Genomic DNA, 18,147 nt, shown 5'->3' with positions numbered 1-18,147 from the left:
GGGAGGTGGTCCCTTCTCTGGCTCAGGTGCCTAGCAGGTGAGGGTGCCAGAGGGGACCAGAGGTCTGGGCTGCTCAGAAAGCAAACACTGTCAGATGCCACACATGCCCACAGCCACCTCTCTCCTTGGAGCTGACTGGGTCAGCTGACCTCCATCCACTGAGTCACAAAAGCAAAACCCACCCTACCCCATGTCCCATAACTAAGGCTGCCAAGGGTCTGCCCAGTCAGTGTGGGGGAGCCCTGTATCAGGGGAATAGAACAAAGCCACTGGGGTTGGGTCACAGAGAGGGAGTTAAGCTGAAGACACGTAAGGACTCAGTGGTGTTTCATACAATCAGAACCTGTATTACACACCCACTGGCACTGTCCCCCCAAAAGAAACATCCACATTCAAATCCCTGCTACCCGTGAACAGTGACCTTATCTAGAAATATGGGCTTCACAGATGCAACTGTGACTCTCAAGAGGAGATCATCCAGCATTTACAATGGACTCAAAGTCCAATGGGGGACTTGTATAAGAAAGGAGAGGGAGAACTGAGACAGAAACACTGAGAGGACAAGGCCACGGGAAGACAGGCAGAGACAGAGGGTTGCATATACAAGCCAAGGAGTGCCAAGGGTTGTGGTAACCACTGCAAGTGGACAGAAAGGCAGGCAGCAGATTCTCCTTCACAGTATTCAGAGACAACCAACTTCTCTGATAATTTGAACTTGAACTCCACAGTAGAATAAATTCCTGCTGTTTTAAGCTGTTAAATTGGGGTGGTTTGTTATGGAAATTCTCAGGGAAAAACACTAAACACACACACCTTTCTATTTCCACAGTTCTCTTGTTCACCACCTTGAGGTCCCTGAGCAAGACCAGAGCAGGGAAAGGAACTGGACAGCAGGCACTGGCTAAGTATCTCAATTACTTGCCTCCCCCCAGAGTGGCTCATCACTGAGAAGGCAAAGAACAGTGTTTCGAGGTTGACTGTCACACACTAAGGGACTGAGCTGCAAGACTGAGAGCCCATTACTTCCTTTACACCATAGAAAGAAGTATTTTGCTTCCTAAAGGCAGATACTTCATAAAAAGAAAACCCAAGTTAATCCAATGTGTCCCTTTAATTATTTAAAGTTGCAAGCCAATATTTCTCATTAGCTTCATTTACAAACCCCACCACAATAATGAAGGAAAGGTTACTTAAATCAATAGATGAAGAAGGAAGCCCAGACAAATGAGCCAAAGAGCAAAAGGCCAAATCTGATATTCTTTAACAAAGGCAAGTAAAGGCTCACCCTTCCCAGAAAATAAATCACAGCCACACTCTTTGCCAAGATCCAAAGAAAAAAAATTTATTTACAATAGAAGATTTTATTTGAAACATGCATTCTTTAAAACAAATCAGCAAATGCGGATCAAGTTTACACTCCTTAAGGCAAGAGTCCCTATGCACGCTGTACAGGTTCATATTAAATCAAAAGCTGCTCACCCTGGGAATTCGTGTACAAAGGGCAAGGCCAAGGTCAGCAATTTGTCTTTTATTAGAGAATCAGACAATCTCCCTGATACAGGAACTCTGAGGTCAACTTGCTATGAATTATACTGGGAAAATGCAAACCAATAGCAAGAAATCCTGATAGTCTCCTTAGTAATGCATACAATCAAATCAAACATTATTTAGAAAGGAAATACAGTAGTGCATACGAAAAGTGAAAACAGAACCTGTCCCTGTAACTTCAAGGACAGCAGTGTGCCAATGGTCATATTGCACGCAACAGTCAAGTCCAGGCATTTGGTTCAGAGTTAGCTTTTCCCCATTTTGGCAATCAGTTCATCACAAATCTTGGTGAGCTCTTCTATCTCTTTGTTCTGAAAGTAAAAACAAGGAATACGTTTCTGCTGTTAAAATCAAACAATCAGAAGAGGCCCTGGGAACTTTGTGGGGATGAGTCTGTCCAGCCTCTTGCTCCCCTCCAAAGTGATCTAAGGCAGGATGAGAAATGACTTGGAACTGCACAATCTGCTCTAGAACACCTCTCTAAATCTGTGACCTGTGATCTGTGGCAAGTTACACCACCTCTCTGAACCTTGGTTTCCTTATCTTTAAAATGTAAGTGATAATGTCTGTCTGAGAAGTAAATGGTAAGAAATGCAAATAAGGTAAGGAATGAAAATAAATCAGGTTAGAAATGCAAATGAGGTATAAAAGCAGAGTGACTAGCACCGAATGCAGGGTCAGTCAGTACAGCTTTTATCTCTTTATTTGCTCTGGGGTAATGATGGTCTGGGCTATGCTCTTTGGTGGCTCTCTGGAGAAACTGCACAAGAAGGTCATGCAATCTTATGTGGCTGGGAGCACTAGCATTATTTGGAAGATGCCCCCTAGTGTTGCTGTGGAAACAGGTGTTGTGAAGGAGGCACAGTGGAACCTTGCACATCCTTGCACATCCAATCAAGGCAGCTGACCATATGTTTGTGTAGTAGTTGTTTCCTAGCCTGTATGACAGGATCCAGTGAGATGTTCCCATCATGCACAGACCGCTTAGCTCTCACTGAGCTAGACAATGAGTCCCCAGGCTGAGCTGCTTCAACTGCACAACTGTCTCTGGGGTCTTCTCCAAGGGGACAGGTCTTTTTGGCATCCTGGGTACATTTTGCAGCCTCAAAGTCTCTATGGGAAGTCAATCATTAGCAAAAATCTATCCCTGGAGTTGTACTGAGTCCCTTTCCTGGAAACTTCAGGACTTTCTGAGACATATCCCAGGTCAGAAACATGAACTCTGCTTTAAGGGTAGGACTCCTGGTGCCATGCATCACAGAGCCATGCAGGTGGAGAATGAGTCTTTTATGGGACAGGGAAAAGCAGTCTACCTCGAGCTGCCTCACTTCCTGCTAGAATGTATGCTCTGAGGTCATGATTCAGAGATGCACTGCTGGAAGACAATGCTCTGAATGGGATCATGGGCCCTTTAGGACCATGAATCCTCAAGTTATCATCGTCAGTACCACCAATGCCTTGCTGGGCTGCTAATGATAAATGTTGATCTTATTGGAGTGCTTGCTATGTGGCAATCACCATGCTAGACACCCTGGGTACTGTACCTCATTCAGTTCTCATGACAGTCCTTTAAAGGAAGCCATTAATAACCCCATTTTTTTCAGTGAGGAAACTGAGGTTCAAAAACCCTGAGCATTTTGCTTACAGTCACATAACCCGTCACATATGGCCAGCCTGGAATACAAACTCAAGTTGAACTGATAACTATATAGCTTTGTTATTATACTTATAAAATAAAATGCCAAGTGACACAAGGTTAAGAAGCATGAGCAGACTCTTGCTGGGGAGGGGGGTACTGGGAATTGAACTCAGGATGCTGTGCTTGCCAGCCAGGCGCTTACGCCACTGAGCTATATCCCCGACAGACCCATCAGATTCTGATGCCTGGAGGTTTTCCAAGCTCTCTCCTGGGAGCATCAAACTGCCCCATGAAGGAGCACAGCTCAACATATCTGGCATATTTGGCACAGTCCAGGCTCTTTCCTTTTAAAATGCAATTTGGATACTAAATTGTCTGCTATCAGTCTTTTTTCATCCTAAGAGGAAAAGGTAGAATGAAAACAGTTATCTGTACCACGTGATTTCAAGCTGTCTAGCAGTTGTAACAAGTGGGGAATGACTTGAACTTCAGGAAAATTCATGCCTAACAGGTTTTCAGAGCCTAGAACAAGCTTTGCCCACAGCTGTATGGATGCTCCTTAATTCCCAGGGTTCTAGCCCTGATACCATCTAAGTAAAGTGAGACTTAGTATTTTACTGGGGCAGAAGTTACCGCTGTTTGGCCAAGATGTCCCTCTAGACCATGCTGGAACCTCAGAGTAGTACAGGCCATCTCGGAGACAGGCTGATGCTTATTTGCCTGCCAATGCAAAGTGTCCACTGACGCTTACATGTACAAAATGTGCTACCCCAGGCTGCTAAGCTCTGACAACCAGGGGAATCTTAAGGTTCAGCAATAAACTGAAAGGAAGCTACATGTCTAGAAACCTCCCTCATTCAAGAAACACACCAGGAACAGGTCTGCTCCCATGTAGACAGACTCAGCCTCCTGCTCTTAGAGCGCTCCTGGGCTGACAGAGTTCCTCATTTGGACACCCAGGGAGGAGGTATACATAGTGGGTTGAGTATCAAATGCAAATTTGGAAACTGGGGGACACGCACAGTGACCTCAGGAGGTTTGCTCCTTATCCATGGAACAAGTGGACATCTGGGCCCTTCTGGGCCCGACACTCTGTTCTTGGGGTCAGCCCATTGCCTCTTCCTGGGGCTTGGTGGGTACCCCATCCATGCATTAGCAGGCACCTTGGATACAGGCATTCAAATCAAGTAATGCTTGGCACATTAGAGGTCCTTAACAGATTTTATACAAATGAATGAATAGTATAAAGGAAAATGAAAGTAAATATCTAGAGAATTTCAGAAAAGGAAGAAAGGAGGCCCATCTCAGGGCTGGTGTAGAACTGGAGATAATGGTATGTTCACAAAGAATTGTGCTGGCTCTGCCTCTTAGCTCCACCTCCTTTTATATGCTGGAATGGCCACCGGCAGGACAGCACCAGCCCCACCCACAGAAGTCCCGGCTCTTGTCTTGTTACCTTCTGCTCCAGTGTCCTTTCCAGAGCATCCACTCGCAGCTGCTCCTTCCGCAGGCTGGCCTGGTAGGCAGCTTGCTCTTGCTGGGCCTTGCCTCGAACCTGGGCAATCTCAGCGTTGGCCCTGGAGGAACAGGGGGCTCAAAATGATCATCCTTTGTCATAGGTGGCTACAGATTACCACAGGTATTTCCTATCACCCTTCTCTCAACTCTGGGCAGGAGGAGGGACTGGCTCCAATTCCATTGACCAGAGCCCACACATAGCAACTCAGTAAAGCCTCTAGCCCCAATGCCCACAGGGTTGAAATGCTTTGGGTACCATAATCACTACAACACATGCCCCTCCCCTATCACAGTGGATACTAATTGAGAGTGTGCCCTTAGTACTGATCATAGCAAAAAACATGCATGGATCAGCTGCCCTCTCCAAAGCAATGTCAGGGACTGGAACTGCCAACTGGAAAGGGATATGTTACCTGTCCAGTTTCTCCTCCGCATGCACCTTCAGGGCCTGGTACCTCTGCTCCTCTTTCTTCACTCGGGACAGGTATTCCTGGGCACATTTCTTCAACACCTCTTCATTCTGGAATGACAGAGGATGGGGATCAGACTCACAAGAAGAAATGTCAGGAGTCTCAAGAACCCCACAAACTCTAGGGTACAGGTAAAATTCCAGAAGGTCAAGTCTGGTTCCTGAGCCTTGAAGGATCCTCCTCTTCACAATCTGCTCAAGGTGGACCTGGCATCCCCACTAGATTCTTCCAAAAGCTCCCACCTTCACCAGCCTCCTACTGTACCATGAATGCAGACACACCTTGCGGAAACCTTCTAAGACTTCCTTCATTTTCTCGTATCTCCTGAAAAGGTCAGCCAGGGACTTCTCCACGGAGTTCAGGTCGGCCAGGGCTTGCTCCTTCTCCAGGACCAGCTGCTGCACTGTCTGGTGGGATACTGACTTCTCTCTTTGTTCATCCTCTGGCAGGAGAGACAGGGGGGCAAACAATGGCACCTGAAATCCATATTGGATCTCTGGGGCCAGCCAAGCCCTTGGATGCAACTCAACCTACCCACTGGGTGCATTGCAAACTCAAGGTCTTTCCTGGAACAGACCCTCTTCCCGAAGTCCTTTTAGATGGTCTGTAAAGTACAAAACCTACAGCCCCAGCACCTCAGACCTGGTCCTATACAAGTGGAAATTCACCATTATCCTTTGGCCTGATCACGCTAGTCCCTTACAAATCTACCCTAGAGAACCCAGTGATTCTATTTTTCCCTACAGCAAACAGATCCAGCAGATAAAGAAGATATCACCAGGGGCAAGATTAAAGGGTGCTATGATCTTGGCTTGAGGGGTGAGCCTCTCTAAAAGTTAGCCATATATAGACTATCACTGGGAGAGAAAAAAATTTCCTCACCCCTAAAACACCCCATAAATAGCCCACAAAACTTTCTCCCCTAAATCCTATTTCACACTGAAAGTTTCTTTGACACTGCAAGCTCTCACCTCAGTGATGTGCATCAGAACTGAATGTGGGTCCAGTTTGGAGTGCCAGTCCTGCTTTGAGAACAGCACTAATCTTCAGCTTGTCCCACTGGCTTGTGACCATCCTGAGCTAATCTCCTACCCCAGACATCCCAAACTGTGCTGATGAGACTGGTCTCTCCAACCACTCTATACACTGCCACTGTATGCACTGACCCTGGGGGTGCGGGGGGAGGTGAGGCAGCCTTTGCTCTCTGGGTAACAGCAAGTGGGGAAGGGGGAGGCCTTGCTTGGAGCTCCTGAGGTACATGGCTTAGCAACCTTGACTTTCTGTGAGCCTCAGCTCATCTAGGAGAGGACTGACTCTAAGGGCTGGCTGCCATGAGTAATTATATCTAAAGGTGGTGACAGTGACAGCAATAGTAACCACCAACTTTCCTATGCCAAGCACTATGCTGACAGCTCTGCTCAGCAAATGCTCTGAGCCAGCACCCTGTAGCAGATAAGCCTCCTAAAGTGCAAACCAGGCCACCTCACTCCTGCTCAGAAAACCCCGATTGCCTACCCTATGCTAGGAATAAATTCACATTCTCCACCCTCTGTCTTCCCTGGTCTGTCTGCTTTAGCCTGATGGCCTGCCACACAGGAAGCCCTAGAAGCTCCCCAGGTCTCCCCCAACCAGGACTCTGACCTGTCACCTTGGAAGGTGTGCAATGTGCCACTTCTACACTCTCCAGTCCTTCATTCTCCTCCTGGGAGCAGCAGCCCCTCTGTATTATTATACCACGCATGTGCGTACATGTGCGCCTGGGAAAATGTATGTGCTGGCTGCCCATCTCCCCACTGTACACACACTCTTCAGGGGTGGGCACCAGTCTAGTTTTTTGTCTGTTTGCTGAATCGATTGTTTTATGCACTGCTCTATCCCAGGGATAAAGAACATCTCTCCCCAAGTAATCCCTCCACATGGTCCATGTGATCAATGAACAGGTGAACCTTATAGCCATGCAGGTGGAGATTTTCTTGTTTTTATTTTATAGAAGATGAAATGGAGTCACTGTTCACTGACAGCAGAACCCAAACCCAAAGCTCTGATCATGACCACATTTTTACGTAGGGATCCCGTGTGGACAGGCTTTGAAAGACACAACTCCTGTAACAGCAGGGAGGCTTGGGCTGGGTGCTCTTCCCAATACATGGACATCTTGCCACCCTGCAGTGTGCTATGGTGGGGCCACAACCTGAATGGCCCTGGTGATCCCAAACATCAAAGTGCTCGCAGATCCTGATCTAGGTGGCTGTCATGTGTGAGTGTGTACCCCAGTCAGCTGGAGAGCATGTACACGGATTCTGCCTCCACTCACACTGACCAGGACCAGGAATCTACACCTCCTCATGACAATCTCCTCATAATGCAGGTGCTGGTGGCCTAGGGACCACTGGCAAGAAGATGCTCAATGTCTTTCAACCCTGCCTCTGTGGTCACAGGGCTCTTAGCACTTTCACTACCAGCAGTCTGGAGCCACATGGGGCAATGGCCAAGAGACTCCTAAATCTAACTGTCCATTTGAAGCCTGGCTCTGACGCCTTCCAGCTGTGTGACCTTGGGCAGGGGTTTTGCACTCTGAGTCTCAGTCTCTCCACCTGAAATCAGGAATGACACTATTTCTAACTCATTGGGGGAGGAATAAATGAGACTATATACAAAGTCCTCAACACCAGGAAAGAGCCTGGTAGCAGTGATTCATTATCAACAGCATCAGTCCATAATGAACCCAGTAAACCTCCCCTGAATCCATGTGACACAGTGTGCACACTTGACTCGTGCAGGACAGGGGTGTCTAACACAGAGAACTGAGTAATTAGCTTGCTCCACCCATTCTCTTCAAAAACGGCATTTTCAATGTTTTATCTGGAATCAAATGCTTGTTTTTGTTGCATTTTAGGTGCTTCCTTAGTTCCCAGCACACCCCGGGCTGACACGCCATCACCACATATACATTTCACCCACGGAGGGGAAAGGAGTCATTTATCAGACAGAGTCTATCTGATTTCCTGGATCCAAGACATCTCCTGCCTCAGGTTTCCTTTCCTCCCCATCTAACCCTTGTAAAAATAGAACTGCCCAGTTCCCAGGAGACTGAGGCGATGAGAATGGTGTGCAAATCTTTTTATACATGACCGGTGTTGTCAGGCTCTTCATATCAGGAAATCAGCCTTAGACCAGCAATGCAATGCACTCGGCAACAGAACAATGCTTTTCTGGCTTTTTCAGCAAAACATTATTAAATTATGTGGGGAATGCAACGAATACACCAAAGCAAAAACAACAAAAATAGAAAAACAAAACACAAACAGGGGTTGCAATGGGGAAAATTAGGGGAAAAGCATTTACTTACCAGGCTTGCCTGTTTGTTTTGCAAGCAAAGGGCAAGAAGCAACAGAAAATGGAAGCAAAACAGATAATCAGGGCAGTTGTTAGGAAAGCAGAAAAAAATCAATTGCACAACCTGGAATGCAGAAAGCACAGAACTCTTTTTTCTAAATTCTAAACAGCCAGTATCTGAATTTGGTAAGACACATCTGATGAGAGGGAGCAATAATGGCAGGGCCAAAGTCATACGTGTGGAGAGCCATCTGTAAAAGCCCAACAGAAGCTGCAGAACCACACAAGCTAGCCAGATGAGCTGCATTCATGTCAATTTCAAATGTTTATGCTCACGCTGGTCCTGAACTGTTGTTTACAGGGCCTCAGTCTGCCCGACCCCAAGTGATGCTGGTTAGGTGAGTAAAACTGGGAAAGGAAAGTCTGAAATACACATAAGGCTCAAGGGGGTGCTGCAACTCACACCTGCCCAAAAAAGGTGTTGTCCAGCCATGGCTACAGCCCAGGCCCAGTCAGGCCTCAGGCCCCCGCAGTCTTCTATGCGGACACAAGGACCTTAAAGTATATAGTGGCTTTAACCAATGACCTGTAATAGTAACTAAACGATGACAACCATGGATGTGCCACCTTTGGGGTGAGAAAGGCTTTGGAAAAGTGGTAACAAAGAGGACAATGAACGCAGATGGGAACAGACACAGAGATCACCCTGAGCGACCCTGCTACTCCCAGCTGGACTCTGGAGGGGTCTCTCAGAGCTACCCAGAAGGTAGAGAAAATTGCTTAAAGGGGATGAATCTGCAGTTCTTGGAGAGAAAACCTCTGGCCAAACACACAAGTGTCCTTGGGAGAAAGAGGTGGTCTATGTGGCCAAAATCCCTGGAGTCGGGGAAAGGCAAAGCTGTCATTCTCTCAGAGATCAAGCTGGAATTGCACAGTGTACACTCTCCATTGCCTGAGATGGAAAACACCCCAGCGGCTGTCATCTGAAAGTATTCTGTAAGGAAAGCCTCAAAGTCTAGTAAGTTTTCTATCACACAACGACTGGCCATCCATGCTACTTAGGGAGGTCCTCACATGTCTGAGCTCTCAAGAGTCTGCTTGTATCAAATTTGCCAGCTAACCAGGAAAAGCTGGCTGTGTGGGCAGCCTTCTCTCAGGAGCAAAGCTCAAGCCCTTCAAACCTCATTCTAATGTCTGTCCACGCATAATCACCAAGGGCAAAACTACAAATGTATGTCTCAGATGTTTCCAGATGGGCTCTGGCAGGTCTAAGTGATACTCTCATGTCCCAAATCTCCAGGAGGTGAAAGGTTTGCTCAACTTGGCAGATATTTCATATTGGAACGTACAATGGTATCTTTGTTTATAGACTTAATTTGTTTGACAATTTTGGGGAAGATGGCTGCATTTGTGTGTGAGGTGATAGCTGTGATCATTTGTCAGCCTATGTGTAGTTTGAGAGTGGAAGCAAATTTTTGTTTGGAAACTTAATTTTTTAGAAACAGAAGCACTCACGGACCAAGGTATTACTGTAAATCCTTTATCATCCTGACCATTTTTACCAACAGTTTCAATTTCCAGAGTTTTAAAATATTTTTATCTCACCAATAGGTGTTCACAAATTCTTAAGCTGATTTACCATATTTCATTTGACAGAAAGTATACACAGTGGGCTGATGCAATCAAGTGGTCTTTTTTGGAGCACAGAGTGAAATGGTCTTGATTATAATAAACCATAATTAAAGCTCTTCTGAGCCTGCTGCAACAGTGTATGCCTATAATCCCAGCTATCCTGGAGGCTGAGGCAGAAGGATTCCAAATTCAAAGTCAGCCTGGGCAATTTAGGTGCCACTGTCTCAAATTTAAAAATAAATGGGCTAGGGTTATAGGTCAGTAAGGGGCTCTGAGCTCACCGAAACAAAAACAAAATAACACATAAAAAACTCTTTTGCAAGGTACTCAATGGCCTCTTCAATGAGGCTATTATTCTATTTATTTTGGGACAAGCCAAAGGGGGGGTGTGACTTATAAATTCAAGATTTTGAGCAAGAGCTTATTTGTAAACTTGAACATATTGATGGTGATTTGCAGGGACATGGAGTTTTTACTACATTTACCCTTAGGGGAAGAAGATTTTTTAAACACTGAACCTAAAACTGAATAGCTAGAAAGACACACCAAGTCTTAGTATCACTTCTGAACAGTGATTCTTATTGTAAAAACTTGGGCTCAGCGTTTCTGTAAGATCTTCTCTCATTATTAAAAAAGAAAAAGATGATGTAGAAAAGAAAATAAAGGCACAGCTGTAACTTGTGACCCAAGGCCTTCTTTTATCAGGGGCCAAAGCAATTTGTCAGAGCTGTGGCCGAGGCGCTTTGTTAAGATAGATGCTGAGGCAGTGTCCAATCTCAGGAAGAAAGAGTGTTGGTACTGGCAGGGTTCTGGACAGTTGCAGAAGGAAAGGGGACAGGGTAGGCAGTCACCACAGATTCCACTTCCTGACCCTAGAGCCCTGGGTAATGGCTGAGTGGGAGAATTTTGTCACTTGAGTCCAAACTAAAATAAAGTACAGTAATTTGATTCGTATTTTCTCCCATGAGCAAAACTTAAAAAGTCCCAAACATCACAGGGGCAAACTTCAGTCTCTTCCTATGAGGTGGACAGTCCTTTTATGGCCTATGGAGGTGACCACCGTGTTCCCCATAGGCATTAAGAATGCTAAGCCACATCCGGATGTTTGTTCCAAGAAGTCCTGGCGCCCCACCCTGAAGCAGAGCCCACTCATCAAGCTGCTCTCAGTCCTCCTGCAGAGTTCACACTCTCAAAGGCCTCCACCCTCGAAGGTGTCCCCCAGCTGGGAAACCGGCAGGTAGGGTCAGGACACTCACCTATCATCTGTGCAATTGTCTTCTCATATTCAGCCACAATCTTCCTGCAAGAGACAGAAAGGCAGGTTGGCCCAGGGCTTACTTGCTCACAGAGGCCTAGGAGCTGGAAGCAAACAATGTGACACCCTGTACTCTCAACTGTCCCTGCACACCCCCAAGAGCTTCTGAACACAGTGTTTCCTCCATACGAATCCCTCTGCCCCTTCACTGCCCACCACGGCCAAACCTTCGGCCCAGTGACTGAAGCTTTCTGTGACCGGGGCCTGATCTCCCTCAGCAATCTCACGGCCTCTCAGCCCTCTCAGGAACTCAGTGAACAATGAGAACAAAGGATTTCTTGTGGTTTTCTGGCCTCCATGCCCTGTCCACGTTCACTTTCCCTCTCTACCTCCACCTCTCAGTCTGCTTCTTAAGGTCTTTCTCAAATGCTCCCTCCTTCATTCTAACATGTCCTCTGTATGTTCTTTCACAGCCTCTCAGGTCTGGCCTTATAGCACATAAGCCCCATCTTCTCCTTGAGGAGGAGCAGTTCCTCAAGGCCTGCGGCCACTTCTTGCTTGCTCACTTGTGTTTTGGGAGCAGGGGATGGGTTTAAAGGAGCACTTCTTAGGGAGTCTCATCAAATAGCAGCTGCACACAAACCTAAAGCCTCCACTTACAAACTTGCTTCTTAGCTACCCCCAAGTGAAAGCAGCAAAGTGTGATGAGCCCTCCTTCCAAAGTTGATCTTCAGAAAGAAAACTTGGGGAAAGGTGCAGAGTTTCAACTGCATTTCTCAGTGATAGTTTCCCCAAGAGAACCAACAGATGCTAACGGCCAAACATTCAGGACTACCCGAAGGACAGAAGTCCAAAAAGACTCAAGGCTAAGTGGCCTGGGCTCCTCTAATCTGCCTCGGGGGCCTATGTGATTCTGGATCAGGAGCTGGGGGCTCCATTACTATCTGGTGTGGGATGACCCTTGTGTCTGACCTGAGGCTCTGGGGCAAAGTTGGTAAGGTTAAAGGCATAATGAAAGCAGAGGCATTCTGCAGTCTGAAGGCTTCTCAGTTATTGGGCATCTGTCCCTGGCTTCTAGGCCTTCATTCCAAGATCAATACCTCAACCTGACAGATCCACAACAAGAAAGGTACCCGTGACAGAGCTGTCTTGGTCTTTTCTCTATCCTACACATAAGGATCCCTGTGTTTTCTGTGATTAAGCAAAACCTTGCATCTAAGAATCACAGCACCACGAGGCAGATTTGTGTTCTTTTAGAATCATGGGGCTACCATGGATCTCAAAGTTGCTTTAGTACACTGGGTTTTCAGCCTATCTTCCCAGGGACTCCAAGAGATGGTATTCTCACCCTGCCTGGCATCACTGATAAGGATTCCAGAACATGTAGACCCAGAAATCTCCCCAGGATCCCAGGGCTTCAATGTGGCAGAGCTAAGGAGTAACCCAGGTGTCAGGCTATAGCACCTTGGTTCACAGCACTTGTGCCCTACACTTTTGAGGTACCTCTTTCCTCATGTGGAGATGAGGAAACTGGGGAACAGAGTTAAACACCAACCCAAAGCAACTCAGAAAGGATGTAATTTTTACCTGGCGTGGCATCAGAGGCTGCAGGGGCCATCAAATGCCAGTGCTGCTGCACCAGCAGGTGACATCTGAAATCCTACGCTGTTGGTTAATAAACAGTACCTCTACGTCCCCCTGGGAGGCAGACTGGCCTTCTCAGTATGTCCTGTTCTTCTCAGTGCAGGTAAAAAGCTAGAATCACTCAATACCCCCTACCTCCTCCCAAAAGAGATATTTTTAAAGACAAAAATAATGTAGCTGCAGGGTTTCAGTTTGGATGTGGAAAACCACGCTTGGTTAATCTCCAGATGTGCTAGGTTGAAAGCATCAGTGGAAAGAATAAAAACATATGGATTTTTAGGTAGATCTTACTATAACCTAAAAAAACAGGACCTAAAAAGTGTGCTTCCTACTCAAAATGGTAGCCATGAATATAACTGATTTACATACTAAAATAGCATTCACCACTGCAGTTAAATACACTACGTATTACAGGGTGGCTATTTATTTCTATTACAGAACAGAACAAATGAAAAGAAATCACTCAAGGGAAATTAGAGTTGCAGAACTGGAGGCTGGTAGAGAGGGGAATTTTCATCACACATGTTTATTGTACTGTACTTAACCAAGGTGCAGGCTGTCTTAATAATACTGATTTACTCTCATAAAAATGTGACCCTTGCAAAATGAAGAAAAGAAGATTTCTCTAACAGAAGATAAATTTGGAGACCCCGCGAATACCAGCACTATCAGGCCACAGGTCAGCTCCCCCAGGCACCAGGAGGCCGAGTCCCACGACTGACCTCATCTCCATCACTTCCCGCCTGCTTTCTTCATATTTATCTTTCCACTCTGAGACCTCTCTCTCCTTAGTGATGACCTAGTATCAGGGAGAAGAAAAAGGTGAACTCCAAATGAGTGAATTCCAGTTGGACCAAATCAAGGCGATATCAAATAAGCATATTAAAACTTTCTAGACCAACACCTAATTACATTTGGAGACTTAAAGAGCAAGAGATAGAAATAAACCAGTGATTAGACTTTTGCAATGCCCATGGGGAAGGTAGGTGCTTGTTATACATCAAACAAAGCCAAAAGTGTCTGTTACCATGATGTCTAGATCAGACCCCCAGAGTGTCACATATCTTTGTCTGTAGTGTCCACAGGAGAAAGTCTGTCTCTGAAGACATTGGCTTTGTGGCTATATATACATACTTATTTATAAGTGACAGGCACCATCTTTCCCAGGGCAGCCAGAGTAGCCCTTTTCCAAGCCACATGCTGCAGTACCTCAGCTCTGGCAACCTGGAGTGCCGAGTCCAGATCTGGCTGCTGGAACAGAAGGCCTGCAGGCTTCTCCACCTCAGTGGTCCCGATGCGGGAATACAGGGCTGTTTTGGAGATGGAGACATCTGGTGGGTGAGCTGCCTCTCTCTGTGGAATGAGTTTCCATTTAAAAAACAGAAGTGAAAATAAAAAACACTCCAGTTAACATTCACCATATAACAAAGAGGGCTCTATCATCCTGCTGTGAATTGCATTCATCCTCAGTTGCACGGTTTTGAAACAAAAAACATCCAAAGAATGAGAAAATGCAGACTAACGAATGGGGCAATGGCAGGTACAATTGATGGAAATTCATCATTTTGTACCGGTGCAGGCAGATGGAGGCACCGATAATGGAGAAGCCTCGGCAACTTGGAGCCCTGGGAGTCAAGTGTGTCTGGAGCTCACATATCGCTGCCATTTATCAGATACCAAGCCACTCAGGCATTGTGCCTGAGGACCGAGGTTATGATCCTGCAGGCTCCACTGCCCAGTGAAAATCCTGCTATGAATGATACTGCATTCTACCCTACATTTGCCTTGCTTTGTCTGAATAACAACAGATTTGATCACTTTTGTAAGACTGGCTACATTTCAATTTAGGGGGCCATTTGTTTGAAAGGATCCATTTGAAAGGATGTGATTCACACAAATTATCAGGCCTACTGTAGTCTTCAACTTCAGCAAGCTATAGTTTCTGGACATGAAGAGTTATGTTTCCATTAAGGCTGTTACATCAATAGGAAACCTGAAAACTGGGTCAATCAGAATATCCACATTTGCTGATTAGACCTGCAATGAGTGGTACAACCCCTGCCCCACCCTACTGACACTGCAGCGAGGCATTCTAGCCTTCTGCAGGTGACAAATGCTAGCTTCAGAAAGGTTAGGAGCAGACTGTGATTATTCTTAGCACAAAACACTCAGCAATTTGCAGCAGAGCTGAAAAGCAGTGTTAGGAGCATCGTCAGTCAACTTGGCCAGGTTTGTCAGCCTACTTCTACCACAACAGAAACACATCAACTGCACTCTCAGTCCTATTCATCAACATCATAGTGCTGTCACAGCTGCCAAGGTGACCTGAAGCCTGGTTACAAACCCACTGCAAGGGAGGTAAAAGTGGTCTAACAGGCTCCTTCGTTGGGCAAGTATGAGAATAAACTGAGTGGTGAACAGGACACCACGGTATAGTGCAGAGAGATTTGGACAGAGGATGGAGATGATAAAATGCAGCAGGTAAGATAACAGAGCTAGCAGCAAACGGAAGAGGTAGATAGAACACACACAAGCAAAAGGACTCTGTGATCACAAGAAACACCATGCTTACCTTATTACTACAGCACCAGGGACCATGCTCTTATGGAAGGAAACAGTTTGGAAAGCTCAGGTGTAAGTTTAATGGATAGGACTGGAGATTATCGAGTTAGGGCTAGTTAGTGGTACACATGCAACACCATCATCTAGGCTGTCTGGGAAGAGACCTCCTGTTGCCTTGATTTCACTGGCCCTACCTGGCCTCCAGTCCTTGGGCTTTCCCTGAAGTGCTGTCACCTGATCACCAGGAGCACACAGCTTCAGGCAACCAGACCCCAGAGACTCACAGGTCAAATGGGCTGCCGGGACCTGCCAACCTCTAGTCCTTGAGACACCTCCGTTAACAGGACACCCGACCAGAGCACAAGTGACTAATCATGGGCAGCAGGAAGACTGGGCTGTCAGAAGAAAGGGCACTCCCAGACCACCAGGCTCTGCACGGATGGGCTCATCATTGCTATCGGAAATGGCTTCCACAAGTCTACGTGTTACAGAGAAACTTCTTAAAAGTAGCTGGAAATTACATCTAGTACCTGCAAATTATATCCACACTCAATACCTGCAATCAGGAGAAAGTACGTAAGCAAACAATTCTGAAAAACACTTAGAAAAAGAAAAACACTACTCCTATTGCTTTAAAATGTGTTCTTTTAAAAAATTAGAAAAACAAAATTTAAAAATGAAAAGGAGAATCAGAGACATCACACTCAACCTGGTCCTTCTGAATACAAAGCAATTGAGGTTCGGAGAGATTTGGTGTAAAGGTTTCTTAAAACAGTGTTCACCTCTGACCCAAAATAAACTGGCTCCTTTAGGTATTGGAGAACATTAATTTAATTAAAATTGACCTTAGTTGAGGCAGGAAGATTGCTGCAAGTTTGAGACAAGCCTGGGCTACATACAAAGTGAGCTAGAGCCCAGCCTGAACTGCATATCAAGACTCAAAAAGACAAAACAAACAAACAAAAAAGAAAAAGAAAAACCACCCTAACTTTACCATACTAGGCAGGAGGCAAATATCACCAATGAAAGAATTAATGTTCTTTATGCTTTTTAAAACAAGGAACTGAATGGAAAAATGAATAAAATAATGATCTTTCTAAGCAAAAGTAAAGGGATATTACCCTACTGAGTGATTTATAGTCACTTTTCATTGCAGCCACCTGGTGTTTCCAGTAAAGGAACAAATGACTTTGAGACCCATTTAAATTAATGCGCTTATCCACATATTAATGAAATTCATCACACACAGTCTGGTTTCTCCTTACAACCAAGAAACGTTTCAAATGAAACTAAAAGGTTTGTCTCTCATGGCTATTTTAAGATCAGATATTTTTAGGCTCAGTTTTGTTTCTCACATAATTTTCTACTTGCTACTTTAAAGAGGCCCCAAAAAGCCACTAAAATCACAAACTGAAATGTAAAACTGGCCACACGCCAGAAAGCAAGGGTCTTTGCAAGCAACTTCAGTGCTCAATCTACTCCTTAAGTCCTGGGTCCTGTGAGAATCCTGGGCCCACCAAGACCCCTCCAGATCAGCAAGCCTTAAGAAGCCTGGCCCACTGCAGGCCTCACAGCCAGGAGATACCCTGTCACTTGCCGTAGCTCACAGTCCTCTTTGTGGTCTTTCCTGTCCGAAGACCTTAGGGGCTTGGGTGGTAGCAGGATCCCTGTCCCAGAGCAGTCAGAGGCCAACTGTGGAGGGAACACGTGTAGACCTAAGGCTTGGACAGTCATGTGAGAGCACCCACAAGCCATGATTAGCTAGTGTGAGTCCATGGAATATGGATAAGTACTCAGAGGGTATGAGCCACATGGCACCAACCATCTAGTCCTTAAACACAGGCTCCAGGTGATGACTGTGCACTCTTAAAACTGCCAAATAAGCCGAGGCCTCCAAGATAGCCCTTTGTTACTGCTCTCCAGGCTGTTGTCAGAGCTTTCAAATTTGTGTCCTTCTGTGACCCCACTGTCAAATGGAGCTGTCAGAATATGGCTGGTGAAGAAACAGAACACAATGCCAGGCTGCCCACCAACAATACAAGCTATCCCTCAACTCAGCTCCTGCAACATTCAGGTTCCTGCTTGTTCAAATCAGGACTCTTGGAGAAATCAGACAAAGGAGTCATACCATGTCCACTCCCTACGTGTTGGCTGCTACCATCCTGAAGCTTACCATTGCACAACCTCAACCTCCAGTCCTTCCTGTTTCATTTTGTTTTTTGGTACTGGGAATCAAACTCAGGTCCTTGTACTTTGCTGGGAGGAGCTGAGCTGCTGAGCTACATCCCTGACCCTCATCCTTCAATCTTTATTGCAGGTCCCTAGAAAGCCCAACAGCTCCAAGATTACAACCAGAGGTCACACAAATCATAGTAATGGCCCTGTGCTTTGCAATGGCCTTGGAAAGTCATACAGTCGGGACATTCAGATTCCATCCAACTTGATTTATGCTAAACCCGGGCTTCTTGCAGCATATCCAACAACCCTGCTCAAATTCACTCCCAGGGAGAAAAGCAAGTTTGGCCAGAAGTCTGTAGGAAGAA

General features: G+C 45.9%; 1 protein-coding gene across 18 annotated transcripts in view; it reads right to left on the bottom strand.

The window, feature by feature from the left end:
- Positions 1 to 1,316: 1,316 nt before the first annotated feature.
- Tacc2 (transforming acidic coiled-coil containing protein 2) overlaps positions 1,317 to 18,147 on the bottom strand; it is a 204,824-nt gene continuing 187,993 nt past the window's right edge. For all 18 annotated transcript variants that reach the window (XM_023561546.2, XM_023561550.2, XM_023561554.2 and 15 more), the window contains 7 exons: positions 14,252 to 14,395; positions 13,765 to 13,841; positions 11,400 to 11,443; positions 5,457 to 5,617; positions 5,119 to 5,225; positions 4,644 to 4,764; positions 1,317 to 1,859 (listed from right to left, as the gene is read on the bottom strand). In XM_023561546.2, coding sequence (XP_023417314.1) covers positions 1,794 to 1,859; positions 4,644 to 4,764; positions 5,119 to 5,225; positions 5,457 to 5,617; positions 11,400 to 11,443; positions 13,765 to 13,841; positions 14,252 to 14,395 — 720 coding nt within the window. In that variant the 3' untranslated portion in view covers positions 1,317 to 1,793. The remainder of the gene's footprint in view (positions 1,860 to 4,643; positions 4,765 to 5,118; positions 5,226 to 5,456; positions 5,618 to 11,399; positions 11,444 to 13,764; positions 13,842 to 14,251; positions 14,396 to 18,147) is intronic.

The sequence above is a fragment of the Cavia porcellus genome, unplaced genomic scaffold (genome assembly GCF_034190915.1).
Source record: "Cavia porcellus strain 051 isolate PalLab524CR breed Dunkin Hartley unplaced genomic scaffold, mCavPor4.1 scaffold_2, whole genome shotgun sequence".
Lineage (NCBI taxonomy): Eukaryota > Metazoa > Chordata > Mammalia > Rodentia > Caviidae > Cavia > Cavia porcellus.
This window is presented reverse-complemented; position numbering and strand designations above follow the sequence as displayed.